Source organism: Teleopsis dalmanni, chromosome 2, assembly GCF_002237135.1.
Source record: "Teleopsis dalmanni isolate 2A chromosome 2, ASM223713v2, whole genome shotgun sequence".
Classification (NCBI taxonomy): domain Eukaryota; kingdom Metazoa; phylum Arthropoda; class Insecta; order Diptera; family Diopsidae; genus Teleopsis; species Teleopsis dalmanni.
The window spans coordinates 161,711,731-161,725,708 of NC_051847.1; the positions used below are offsets into that span (position 1 = coordinate 161,711,731).

Here is a 13,978-nt window from a genome sequence, read left to right on the forward strand (position 1 = left end):
CTACAATCTTAAATATGCAATATATTATTTTAAATTATTTATTTAATAATAATTTAAGCTTTCCTTAACAAAAATAGTGGCGCCCTCTACAGTAAAATATAACGTCAACTGTAATTGAACAGAAGAGCTTTCGCTGAGTGTGTGGTAGGAAAGTTCATTTATTGTGACGTTGTTGCTTGCTATCAAGTTTTCAAAAGTTTGTTTTTATTGTTGCTGTTTCATGTGTTGTATGTTCACTGAGAGTCGGTCATGTCGCTGGCAATACAAACACACATTTGCTGTGCGATAATGCGTCGTAGATTTTCCATGTATTTTATTTTTGTTGTTTAGTTAGTTGCTCAGTTGCTTTAATTTGGACACATTCGTTTTGAGTGAATTAAAATATAAAATTAAACAATTTTAAATATATATGATATAATAAAATATTAGTAACACAAGTTTTTATTAATAAAGTTATTAAAATAAAATATTGTCAATGCAAATAAAAATTACTTAATTAAAATTAAGTAATGATAAAAGAAACTGTTATCATCGATATCATATAAGTATATATGTATAGAGCATAAGTATCACGCAAGTGAATGTTTGATTTTGTTTATATTAAAATTAACATCAAAATATCTGCTTTCAAATGAATAATGTAAACTATTTAAAAAACAAAGTAAACAATATGAAATTGCAATGTATTTAAAAACTGCAAATAATTTCAGTTAATTTTAGTATAAAAAATGTTTATTTTTTAACATAGTTATAAACACTTACTTTTATTGTTCGTACATAAATAAGTGTATATATATGTATGTATTTTGTTTTTAAATATTTGTTATTGTACACACATTTTATAAGGTTTAGAATTCGACGTAACAAATAACCAAAAGCTTTGCGCAGAAAACTAAACAAAACAACGATAAGAATAATAACACAAAAAAACTACATATAACAAATACAAAAAACATGAAGATTTCTACTCTTCCGCACACTCACCCATCCCCTTCGGTTCGGTAACCAGATCAATATACCAAACGTCTTAACAAACACTTCTGCAAATGTTATTCTGAGAATAACGTCATATAATACAACCCCACACCTACTGCGAACCCCGCGCAACAGTACATATGCTAGAACAACAAGAGCAACAATATAACAACCATCATAGCAAAACGCAACAGAACACAAAAGTTGTTTGTCATTTACGAGTTGGTAGAGCTTTTGGCAGCACAGAACTTCTGTTTCGGTTAGTGAACAATAAACAATAAAAGCAAAAACAGAAATAAAAATTAAAACCAAAAAAAAAAATACAAATTAACATATAATAACAAAAACAAAAAAGCGCGCAAAACTAAGTTTTATATATAAAAACTATAGTTTTTATTTCTCTATTGTAATATTTTATATTTGTTTGTTTTCTTTGTGTTGTTTTTGTGTTTTTGTGTTTTTGTGCTGCTACGACGAACTTTTAAGCAATGGAATTTATTTTTGTGTTATTGCATTTTGGTTGTTGTTGCTGTTATCATAGTTTGCTTTCTTAAATTGTATTTTGTTTTTGTTTTTGTTCACAGTGGGAAATAAAAATTTTAGAATATTGTGTGATATACTATGTGTGATGAATTAAAACTAAAAAAAAGTAATAATTATTCTTTGCAAGCGAATAAATTTATTAATTTAACTTTAAAAGAACAAAATGACAACATCCGCCCCTGCAACAAACACTACAACTCCAGTGACTATCACTAATTCAAACAACAATAACAATGCAACAGAAACGCCTAATACGAACACTAGTACTGCAGCGCACACTGTTCAGCAGCAACAGCAGCAGCAACAACAACAGCACCAGCAATCAACAACGCGTGCCGCTGATGAAGACTTCAACATAAGATTTGTTAACTTGGTACGCACACATAAATGTCTTTATGATAAAAAAGTACCAGAATATCGCAATAGAGATAATCAGGAAAAATCCTGGTCGCTCATATCTCAGGAAACTAGAGAAAGTGGTAAGTAATCAAATCACATTACCTAGCCAAATTAAATGTGTAGTTAGTATATATATATATTTATGTATAATTATATGTATATATGAATGTTCACACTATGTTTTGCTTTTGTTTCCCAAACGCACACACTCACACATGTATGTGGGTGTACAAACTTAAGCCCACTTGGGTTTTGTTTACTTATTTCTGTCTATAAGAGAGAGAGCGACAAAGTTATTCAAAAAATATTAGTTCTTAGTGCTTTGTTTATAAATATTTTGTTGTTTTAGTGTTCTTTACGCAACACTAAATACAAAATAGTTGTGTAAATGAAACAAAATAGTTGTGTTTATTTAACAACGACAAATTTAAAGAAAAATTTTAGTAAAAATAATTGGCGCTCAAATTCTAAGCGTTGCAAACAAAAAGCGTTTGTCAGTACAACTCTGAGAGAGCATAAAACGTGTTGGCTGGGCACTGAAAACAACACAAACAGTACAAAAGTAGTTAACGTCACTGAAAAGTTCACATCGAGCTTTTTTTTGTTTTGTTGGCTATGTTTACTTTTGCTAGCAAAAAGTCTTTGGTTTGCATGAAGAGCTTTCTTATCGTTTGAATTTTTTTTTGTTAAAGCTGTTGTTATTATGTATTTGTTTACATCTCAAAACGACAAGACAAAAGAAGAATTTATTAAACAATGAAAAGCCGAGCACATCGTTGCACGTAATAACTGATCGTATCTTGTCGTGTGCTTAACTCGGTTCCCTATGCATAAGCCGATTGCGTCTGACAATTTAATGTTATAATTATTTATAATGTAACACAATTTCAAAGTCTTATTAAAAGTTTATTATTATATAAAATTATTAATTATTATTATTGTATTAAATTATTTATTATTATTATTAACTAAACTTAGTGTAAAATAATATCGGAAAGAATAGCAACAGCTTTTGCACTACAAGTGCTCCTTATGGGACTAGTATATAATATATATCTTTTTATTACAATACTAATACTTACATACATACGCTCATAATTACATAGGTCGTGTGCGAGTTCGAGTACATTGAAGGTAAATTGAGGGAAATAGTAAATTATGTCGGTATGACAGCAAATGTTGGTATTTACCAAAATTCCGAGTAAGGTAAATTAGATAAAAATTAGGTAAATTAGCTGTTACCATTGTGAAAATTTTATAAGATGTTTAATAAATAATTAAATAAATTTGGAAACCTTTAACCAAAAATAAAAAATAAGTGCAAGAAATAAATAAATAAATATTTACATAAGTACAATTTACTTTACCTCAATTTACTCGAACTCGCACATGGCCATATATGTTTTTTTCTGTCATTATTCTTATTCTTTCCAATATTATCCATATTTGTGACAATGGTTCTGTAATCTACTGATAAAGTCTACATTTACATAGAAGATAGATAATGTGGATAATGTCAGGTTGTGCGAAAGGTTTTCAATTTATGAATATATGTATGAGGTCAGCGGTTGAACATTTAAAGAAATGTTAAATAAGGTGTCATAAAAAGTAGAAGAATTGAATAGTGTCAGATATTATCATTTTGTGCACTCTATTGAGTGTAAATTAAGTGAAAGGTTTTCGAGTTATGAGTATATGAGGTTAAGTTATTGTATCCATTAGTCCGAAAAGTCCTCTGGTATTGGAAACTTATAATAAAGGCAATACTTGTAATAAGAGTGAAGGTATTATTGCCTTTAAGTGACTTTATATGTTATACCTTTTTATAATCGAACTTTTTTTTGAGTGGAACTAGTGTTACACTGTTTCTAATACTTTTCGGGGGTGAGAAACTATTTTCATTATTTACTGAGATGCAGAACATAAAAGAATCATATTTTAAAAACTCCTTACATTTCATAAACGACGAATTGAAATCACTTAACTCATGTACCGTTTTAGTTTAACAAATAAACCTGTCATTCAACGGGTTCAGAAGTCATCGGTTCAAGTTTGCTTTTTGAAAAATTTTCGTTCATTAGTACTTACAGATTTTCTGTATTTATTTTTTGTATATCACTGCCATATTATCTTGTGAACATTTTTTAGTAAGAAATTTTTGTTATATAAATTACTATTGTCCCGAAGTCGGCTTTTAAAGGTAGAAACATTGTTTTTTCGCTAATAATGACAAATTTGTCCTTTTATAAATTAAAAGTATATTAAGAATTTTGGACTAATGCATTAATTTAGATAAACGACTCATTGACACTTTGTGTCTCAGAAAATATTGAAAGTGGATTTCCCTTCTCCCACTCACTAATTTTATTTTCTCGGATTATGAATTCTCCTGCGGAAGTGGAAGTATTAAAGCATTTGCATTCCGGAATATAGTATTATGAGCCATGAAATTAAAAATAACTATAATATGCAACCAACCACAATTCTTTTTAGTTAAATCAGAAAATTATGTATCGAAGATATTTAAAATTAGATAAATTAGTTAAAAACAGATTTTTTTCTTCAACTTTCAGTTGTTCATTGCAAGGAACGTTGGCGGAATTTGCGTGCGTGTCTATCTCGATATATAAAACAGCAAAACAGCACCGACCCACAGCACAAGCCTTATTATCTAACAGAGCACATGGCTTTTTTATTACCCTTCCTTAAATCCACTAGAAGTTGCTTTGAGTCTGGTAACAACAATATTTCTGCATTCTTACAAATGTCTTACCAACAACAACAAATAGCACAGCCTTCAATAGCATCACTGCAAATGGTTTCGACACCAAAACTCAGATTACCAAACGAAATGAAACATTCCTATTCTGAAAATGATGATGAAGAAACTGCTGATGCATTTGAACCACATATAGAAGCTGCCCTTAATATGCAACGCGGCTTGACTGCACGATCACCTGCTCCAAGTGATACCGCAAGTGCCATTACACTTCAGAATTTTATACCAGATGTACAATTGGCTGAATTACGTACGCCTGAGATGGTACAGGATTTGCCATACGTTTCATCAATGCAAAATCATATGATACGACGAGATTCGCATGACGGATTGCATGAACCAAAACGAATTAAAACAGAATGTGAAGCTACAACTACAGCTAACCTAGCATATATCACCGACAACTCAGATATGGACTTCTTCCGTAGTATTTTACCGGATATAGCGGCTTTAACTCCTCAACAAAAACGAAAGTTTAAAATTGGTGTATTGGAATTGATAGATGATGTAGTTGAGAGGTTTCCCTTTGAAAGGGAAGGATGTACGCAACCTAACAACAACGACAGACGACGAATATCGGTACGGGATTGGCGAAAATAAAATTTGAAACTGTTTATTTTATTTTTGTAAATATTAAGTTATGTGTGGATGTAATTATAAATATTTATTGCGAAATAGATAATTGTATAGAAATATTTTATTGTATTGATTGTATATTACGTTTGAAAAACTATGCAGTATAGATAGGTAAGTGATGTGCGAAGAGGAACGCATCCTTCTCAATAAGCTAATTAAACTGTTTTTATTCAATATTCCTCGTAATTGTGTGTGAAGAGTTGGGCGTATCACGATCAGCCAAACGCATTTAGAAATGCAATAATCTGACAAATAATAATGTTAGAAATATCGTCGAATATGTCAAAGAATGGGGCTGTAAATATATTAAGTCTGGTTCTGAAGTAGCCTGAATATGACACAATATGTGCTATGTTAATAAACCAGTAGGCCATCACATAAACCAACCAATACAGCGGGGAAATTCAACAAAAAGAATAATGAAAGGCATAGTAAAAGTATATATATATAAAGTATATAAATTACTGATCTGTTCTTAAGTTGGGAGTTTACGAAACTGTTATTGAATTACATTCCACGGCAAGTCCACGGCATCAATAAATCTATAGTTTTTTAAAGTATTTGATGCAATTGAAATTTGTATAAGTGTCACAATTTTTATCCAGTTTGTATGTATCTAATTTATTGTTGTTGTTGTTGTCGTTTGAGTGCTATTACGCACCTTTACTCTTTTATGGTTGGGGATTTATCCCTGCCCCACACTAAGCTTTAACTATACTAGAATTATTACGTTCATGTATATTTTTGACCCTGTACTTGCTTTACCTTCCTCTGACAATAAGTTTCTTATTTTAGTTCATTCCTTCAAGGACTCAGAAGACACCATATGAATTTATATACTGATATTGAAGGTTTCTCTTTCAAAATTTTAAAATACAATTTGAATTTATTTATAATAGACATTTTTCATGAAGGCCACAAGTTCTTAGTATTTATAATTCATATAAATCTTTATTATGTATAACTCTTTTTTGTCTTCATATTCTATATAAACAGTCTCATTTTGGACGTTTGTTTAAAGTCTTATTAAAACAAATGAATATTAATTATATATTTTTATTAAGTAAAAAATGAAAAGGTAACTCAAATTAAATTCAATACGAAAACAATTTTTCACAAAATTGTTTAAAAACAGCTCTAAAAACAGGTAACGGTAACGCAGAAACCTAGAACTGAGGTGCCTTACACTCAATCTTGGAGTAATCCCTTATTGGAGAGTACATCTAACGAATATATAATATTTTTAACGCTTTTGATGAGACATTGTGCAAATACCAACCTTATACTGCTTATCCTTGTATTCCTGCCATGGCTCTGGATTCTTCTTACGATCCCAGATAATATCTGGGCTTTTGGTAGCCACTCGGTGAGAATAATACGCAGCCGAGCCTAGTCCACCAACTACACACATGTACAACGGAATTAACTAAACGTAAATATTTTTAAAGTTTTAGGAAAAAAATAACGGTTATATCATATTATATATAATTTATATGTATTGAAAAATACTCACGGATGGATGACGCATAATGCTACGAAAAGTAAGTCCTTCCATTGTGATTCTTTTTTTAGCTTAGTACAACTAACTAAAGAGAGTAGTTGATGTGAAGGAAAAAAAAATCAAATGATATTTATTTAAAAATAGATTCATTATACTATTTTTGACAATTACAAGGCTTTCTTTGGTTTGAAATAAAACTATAACAATCTAATATTTTTCTACAGTTGTGAAAAGCATAGAAATCTTTAATGAAAGATTTGAGTGCTTTCAAACCAAGTGTCAGACTATATATATTAAGTTATCAATACCCAATAATATCTCACATTCCAGAAAATATTACGCACAATTTCAGAGTTGCATTTGGGAATTTGTACATATATTTTAAAACAGAAAAATTAATATAATTTCAATTTTACCATTATTTAATCATTGAATTTTAAATTGAATGGATTTCAATCCAATTGGAGCCAAAAAACGCATATCGTAGAATAAAGTAGTTCCAACTCAGTGAAAACATACTCACTTACTTACTTAGTTGACCATTACAGATGTGAGTCGATCTTGGTCGCATTGTGTAGCCTCCGCCAGCCGGGCTGTCCCCAAGTAACATTACCGAGGACCCCCAAATCGCATTTTTATTCTAAAAATGCGGACGTCTACTACCATGTTTTCCACCTGTGGGTACCGAATTAAACATCTTTCTAGCCGGAGCACTTTCTTGCATTCACCCATGACCAAGCCGGCGAAGCCGCTGAATTTTTATACGCCCAACTATATCAATGCCAAGGTATACTTCATACAGCTTATCATTTCATCTAATGCAATACTTGTTGCCAACTCATAAGAGACCATAGATAAAATGCCTCCAACATCTTCTCATCACTGATAATTGTCCAAACTATTATACACTACTATATATACTATACAACAATACACTCATGATAAAAGACTTGTGATTGTAACGTAGTGCTTTATTTATCAATTGCCTACATAGCCTGAAGTAGCCTAAATTGGCAAGAGTGATTCGTCTTTCAATCTCTAGGCTGACGTCGTTTTTGGTGTTTACGCTGGTTCCCAAATAAACAGTCTTTCAGAAGTTCGAACTTATAATTCTCAACAGTGACGAGGGCCCCAAGACGCTTAAGAGATTTATTTGTTGAAAAAAATACTTTGTTTTGTCAGTGAAAACATACCATTAGCAATTAATTGTTACACGTTTTAGCCATAAAAGACTGCTGGCTTCAACCACTTTTTCTTCGTCACAGGATGATCTTGGTCACAATTATCGTTTACAATATATCTAATAAAGTGAATTGCTATATCCTTTGAATTTGACATATAAAGGCGGACATGTCTACGAGAGATTCTAAAATTTATTTATAATTATAGATTCATTATTGACCACATTTTTTCTTATGAGAAAGTAATATAATTAATTTTGTTATACATTACATATAAATATATATTATCAAAACCTATAAACATTTAATTACTATGTTAATGCGACCAAGATATATGGCGTCTGTGCGAGAGAGATAATTGTGATTTACAAAACAAGATTTTATAAAAATACGTATTTACACAGTGATTAACACCCTAGATATACTCACAAAAATTGACTGTGTTTATCTAAAAAAATTTGTGTGTTTATGTTGTTCTCCTTATTGACAGACTAAAGACAAATTGTTCTTATTGGAGTTTTGGTAAATATTTATAACTGATAATGAAAAATGAAATAAAAAAATAAATAACTCACATGTGTGCAATTTTCGAATATACATCTATTTTACAATAAAAAAAGTTGGGATTTTTATCCACATAAATGTAGTACATATTAAATTTCATATCTATAGTTCAATGTATAAAGAGTACTTAGACGTTCTTCGTTAATATTATGTTTCCACTACATCTAAAACCACTAATGTTAATGATATTAAAAATTGATCGTTTCTATTGACATAATCTAATTTATACATCTAAAACAGCTTGTTTATTTACATTATACATATAAAACATTTTCTCTACATTCACATTACCCTTGTGGGAAATTTATTTTAAGGGTTGCATTTGACATCTGTCGCCTTAAATCAGTTTATTTATTTATAATGAGTTAATTAACATGAAAGTTATTTAAGCTATCATTTGATAAAGTGATAAGATGACAAACGTGTAAACACTCATTTTTTTTCCTTCCCAGTTAAGTTTTATAATTAAATTTGATTTTATTATATATATATTTATTCTATCCAAATTTTATTTACTGCTTCAGTAATTCGTTAATACGGCAGCATTGTAATTTTGCAAAAATAAATACACATAAAATATTCTTATTTTACCAAGTTACCGAGCACCCCTATTGATTTTTTATCGTCTACCAAATAAAAGATCTAATATTGATTATACTCAATATTAATTATTACATTTAATAATTATAGTATTTATATTTATTATAATTTATTTATGTTTATAGTATTATAGACTCAATACTAGAAAGCTAATATCTAATTAAAAGATTTTCTTTACTGAGGTTAACATCGAGGTAATATTGTAAAAATATTTCATCACATGTTATGCAAATAACGGAAGACATCTGTTGCTTTATGTATGATGGGATTGCAAGGATATCATTCATTGTGAGCTAATTAAGTTTAGCCATAAGATTCACTAGCGGTTTATGTCAGCTTTAAGTGGCATCACATTCTGTGTTACTGTTATAGTCTTGCCAGACTCAACCTTCGATACTTATCAACTGCCTACAGACTTATAGCGGAATTAGACAACATCTCTTCAAAGGATATAATGACATTTTTAACTGCTACACGCCTATGGGACTAAAGGAAGCAGTGACGTGGTGACATGGTTCTTTCGAAGTCTAATCTAATCTAAATAGCGTTAAAGCACAAATTTTTTTTTTTGTGACCAAACAGAAATTAATAGACCATAGTAAGTATGTTTTGATATAGCCGTTAATACAATGCTGATTTAGCGCAGTCAAATAGTTAGTCGTTCCAATCTCTGGTACATTTTCTTGCTTGTATAATATCAATATCAAAATAGGACCTCTAATAAAAGCGCAATCAAGAAAAAAGATGAATTGTTTTTATATCATACTTCAGGACTCACAGACAGGAATCCAATTTTCGTTATAAAAAGAAAAAAAATTTTTGAATTTTTGCTTTTATTTATTATAAACCTCAATAAAATTATTTACAACTAATTTTATTATCTTCACTTTTAAATTTAATTCATGATAAGCTATTTAGGAATAGTTCTAAGCTTCAGGCCTACACTAGCACTAGGTGCCATACACTAGTTCTTAGTGGTATCCCTTGTTGGAGAATAGAAATAATTTATAAAAACATCAAAATTATTTCATAGTATTTAATAAATACTGACCTTGTCATGGCTCTGGATTCTATTTACGATTTCAGATATCTAAAATTTTAGTTCCTACACGATAAAAATAATTTATAGCTGAAGATAGACCACCAATTCTGCACATGTACAACGGAATGGACTAAGAAATATTTAATAATATTAATTATATATTAAAATGAATATCTATGTTAAAAAATACTTACAGTTGAATGAGTGGAAGAATGAATATATTCGTTATATTGTTGTCATATCAATAGTAGTTATATGTATTAATACAGTATTTTATAATTTATTACTTTTCTTGATTTGGAATCGTTATTGTCTCAAAAGACTTTTGAATTACTAAAAGGAGTTTGTGGTTTAGATTTTAATTTTTTTGTCTTTAAAAGAATCTTTAAGGACTTAGCAAACGCTAACACCACGTTCTCGAATTTGCGCAATCACTCTAGGGCTCCAGTAACGAATGTATTCTTCAGCTCTCTTCATTCTCTCATTATATACATAATAATAATAATACGCCGATGAAATAATTACCAATACGATGAACGTTAAGTAAATTATTTCTAAACATTCCATAAAAAATATATTCAAACTACTAAAATTAAATATTAAAAACAGATTTATGAAAGAGTATTTAAAGCAAAATAATTTGTACCTTCCGTTCATTATTACATTTTATAATGCACTATATAAATACGTTATATATAAACTATAAACTTGATATTTGAAATATAATCTTCTTTTTTTTTTAATACATATATCAAAAATTCAATACTACTAAGTTATATCAAATTTCTTGTATAAATAAAAATACAATTTATAAAAACAAAAAAAATTATAATAAAAATGTACCTATGGAATAGTTGGAAGATTTTTGTATCTGCAACATCTCAAATGAATCAGATAACGATTTATCGTGGACTACTAATCAACAGAGCGGAATCCTTTTTACAAAAGTTGTCCAGGATGTGTATTATTTGACTTTCAAGTCAAAGTAGATTCTGTTCTAACTTAATGAGAAAGTATAATATTATAATAACTAAAAATCCATTCCAACGAACACCAAAGTTAGGTGTATTCAAGTTTCATCAACAAAAGGCTTGGATACCAGCATAATATATTTATATTAGAACTAAACAGTTCTCATTTTTTATGTTAACAACTTTTCACAATTATATAACAACCCTTATACCTATACCTTAAGCAATTTATACATCTGTCTTTTGCAAATACATTTAGAACTCCATAACTTTTCTGCATAAAAAATGGATCTCTATCACTTATACCACCCTAATAAATATGTCAATTTGTTTAGTACAATCTTTCTAATTAGTTATTAATGTTAATATATTGACTTGGACATTTATTTCAAAATTTTGGAATAATGTAGAGCGAAATTATCATTCAATCAATTAAAAATCATAATGACTATGATATGTAAAAATAACAATTAAATTTGATAGAATTGATTTGAAGAAGTGGTTTTTGAATCTTCATATTTATATACGAGAACATGGCAACATATTTTAAACGATTTGTATAAATAGTAGATTCTTTTTCTTCCTCTTCTTTGCCTGATGAAATGCGAATTAGTGCCTGAATCATTCTTACTCATTAGTGTCTGTGAGTACTTGGTTGATCGACTATAAGAAGAGCTCTCTTGAATACTAATACTAAGTTATTCAGATGATTTTATCGAAGTATAGTTTGAAACCCGCAAATCTTCCTGACGGAATATATATAGCATTAGATTTGAAAGAGTGCAATTCTCAATTAGCGCAAATATTAGATATAATTAATCAATTCACAGATCGATTCAGAGATAACTTTGTTCCAACAATGTATGTATTTTCAACACATTTAAATGGAATAATCTAGGAAAAGGCTGATGTGAGTAGAAAGCCACAAATCGAAACACGACTGGGCAGATGTCAAATATATTCGTTCACAATTTTTTTAGTATTGTACTGCATTTTGAACATCTGCAGAAACTTACATATCTTTTTTGTCATTTCTTAATAGATTTAAAATTGGTTCCATAATGAAAGATACATCATTTTTGATATATACTAACTCAAAATATTAATTAATTTAAAGTTATTTAAACGTCAAATAAATCATGATTATGTTAACTCTGTTTCATCTATGCGAGACATTATTTTTGAAGGATTTGTAGATTTTAAAACCAAAAAGTATTTCAGAAAGTCTTACATTGATTTGGTACACTTAAAAGTTGCTTTGATTGTTTCATTTAGTTTAAATACACAATTTTTTAAAAAAAATTTCTAATTAAATTTTTAATTTTAATATTATCTTCTTTTAGAACAAATCAACTTACTCGCATAATTAGTTCAAAGAAGATCCACAATACTATATGCGATAAAAAAAAACAATATTATTATTATTGAGTAAGGGACCGTGCACTGCGACCTAAAAGATCTATTGTGCCCCAAACATAAGATAAAATAATTTTTTTTATTAATTAATACTTCTTTGCAAAGATATAATCCATATAGGTATGTATATGTACATAAAAATACATGTATAATTTAAAGAGAACATCTAAATCTCATTGAATATGGTTTAGTTTTATAAATTAATTTAAATAAATTGTGCATATATATATAGAAATATATATAGAAATAAATATAGAAAAATATTTAACTAAATAAATACAAGTATTTAAGCTAATGTATTTAATACAATAATAAATTTATAATTTTCTTATGTTATTTTAATATCTAGTTAATAAAAAAATACGATTATACACAATGTTTGATTAATTTTTTTCTATATCAGTCTATTTAAATTCGTAAAGAGCGTTTTGGAGCAGATTTCACTATCTTTTTGCATAATAAGATATGTCGACGTTTGATAGTTTTTAATGTTGATTTAAGATTCACATGCAAATTATTTGGTATCTGTGCTGTATTCGCTGGAAACTTTCCTAAAAAACAATGCTGGCGATATACTGGTACCGCTTTATACACATTATCCTCAATTGTAGACGTAGTTTTAGGACACTCCATCGTATTTGCAGGGTAAAACTCTAGTTGACTGTCATCAGCTGTTAATCGAAATCGTTTAGTGTTTATTTGAAAATCACAACTATCTAAACGAATGAAGAAAGTAATTTCCGGACTTGGAAACAACACTAAGAAATACAATAAGGAATCTTTGTTGAAAATGTAACCATTTCCATTTGTGATGAGTATTGATGATCCGTATTCTTTAGGAATATCAAATTGATTTAGAACTGTTGAAAGATTTTGAAAATATTTCAATATTAATAAAATAAAACTTTTCTATAATTAGATATATTACTCTTTTCAATTATATCCTCATAACTGCAATTCACTTCACAAATCAAGTAACGAGTCAAACCACAATACGTCATTTTAAGACAATTTTTCACTTTCTCCATTTTAGTCAGTAAATAAATTATATATTTTGTTTTTTTTTTTTTATTTTAACTAAATTTATTTAATCTAAATTTTTTTTATTTTATTCTTTGGCGCGTTTTAACAATTTGCAGTATTACTTGCATCTGCTCCGGCTGAACCTTATTTTCCTTCTGTTTCACGTTTTTTGTTCGCTATTACTTTATATCTGTTAAGGATATAATAGACTAGAGTAGATTTTTTTTCAACCCCTGAAAATAGTTTCAAATTCACGCTTCCTCGTATCTTCTAGAGGCGTTCCAAGCATCGCCACAACTAGTGTTGCTTCAATTCTAAAATACTTCGAGTAGAACGTGCTTCACGCTG

The 13,978-nt window shown here is 29.0% G+C and overlaps 3 protein-coding genes and 2 long non-coding RNA genes across 7 annotated transcripts; 1 reads left to right on the top strand and 4 right to left on the bottom strand.

The window, feature by feature from the left end:
- Positions 1–858: 858 nt before the first annotated feature.
- Positions 859–5,340, top strand: LOC119686388. 2 transcript variants are annotated; one of them, XM_038100962.1, is made up of 3 exons: positions 859–1,234; positions 1,676–1,997; positions 4,491–5,340. In XM_038100962.1, the coding sequence occupies exons 2-3, from the start codon at positions 1,682–1,684 to the stop codon at positions 5,294–5,296; spliced, it is 1,122 nt and encodes a 373-aa protein (XP_037956890.1). In that variant the 5' UTR covers positions 859–1,234; positions 1,676–1,681; the 3' UTR covers positions 5,297–5,340. The 2 variants fall into 2 exon arrangements, with proteins under 2 accessions (XP_037956890.1, XP_037956888.1); XM_038100960.1 differs by lacking the exon at positions 859–1,234 and having other exon boundaries at positions 1,501–1,997.
- A 1,080-nt stretch (positions 5,341–6,420) lies between these two features.
- LOC119685445 (NADH dehydrogenase [ubiquinone] 1 alpha subcomplex subunit 4-like 2) lies at positions 6,421–7,093 on the bottom strand. The gene is made up of 4 exons (XM_038099719.1): positions 7,005–7,093; positions 6,846–6,918; positions 6,612–6,758; positions 6,421–6,555 (listed from the first exon to the last, which is right to left on the bottom strand). The coding sequence occupies exons 2-4, from the start codon at positions 6,885–6,887 to the stop codon at positions 6,499–6,501; spliced, it is 246 nt and encodes an 81-aa protein (XP_037955647.1). The 5' UTR covers positions 6,888–6,918; positions 7,005–7,093; the 3' UTR covers positions 6,421–6,498.
- Positions 7,094–7,789: 696 nt separating this feature from the next.
- LOC119686505 lies at positions 7,790–8,161 on the bottom strand. Its single transcript, XR_005252940.1, has 2 exons — positions 8,027–8,161; positions 7,790–7,972 (listed from the first exon to the last, which is right to left on the bottom strand). It is a non-coding gene; the product is annotated as an uncharacterized LOC119686505 (long non-coding RNA).
- Positions 8,162–10,014: 1,853 nt separating this feature from the next.
- On the bottom strand, positions 10,015–10,897 carry LOC119684255. Of its 2 annotated transcripts, none has more exons than XR_005252718.1 (4): positions 10,867–10,897; positions 10,415–10,803; positions 10,230–10,350; positions 10,015–10,161 (listed from the first exon to the last, which is right to left on the bottom strand). It is a non-coding gene; the product is annotated as an uncharacterized LOC119684255 (long non-coding RNA). The 2 variants fall into 2 exon arrangements; XR_005252717.1 differs by having other exon boundaries at positions 10,415–10,806.
- Positions 10,898–13,015: 2,118 nt separating this feature from the next.
- On the bottom strand, positions 13,016–13,635 carry LOC119676039. The gene is made up of 2 exons (XM_038087262.1): positions 13,536–13,635; positions 13,016–13,467 (listed from the first exon to the last, which is right to left on the bottom strand). Exons 1-2 carry the CDS (start codon positions 13,633–13,635, stop codon positions 13,016–13,018), a joined length of 552 nt encoding a protein of 183 aa, XP_037943190.1.
- Positions 13,636–13,978: the final 343 nt, after the last annotated feature.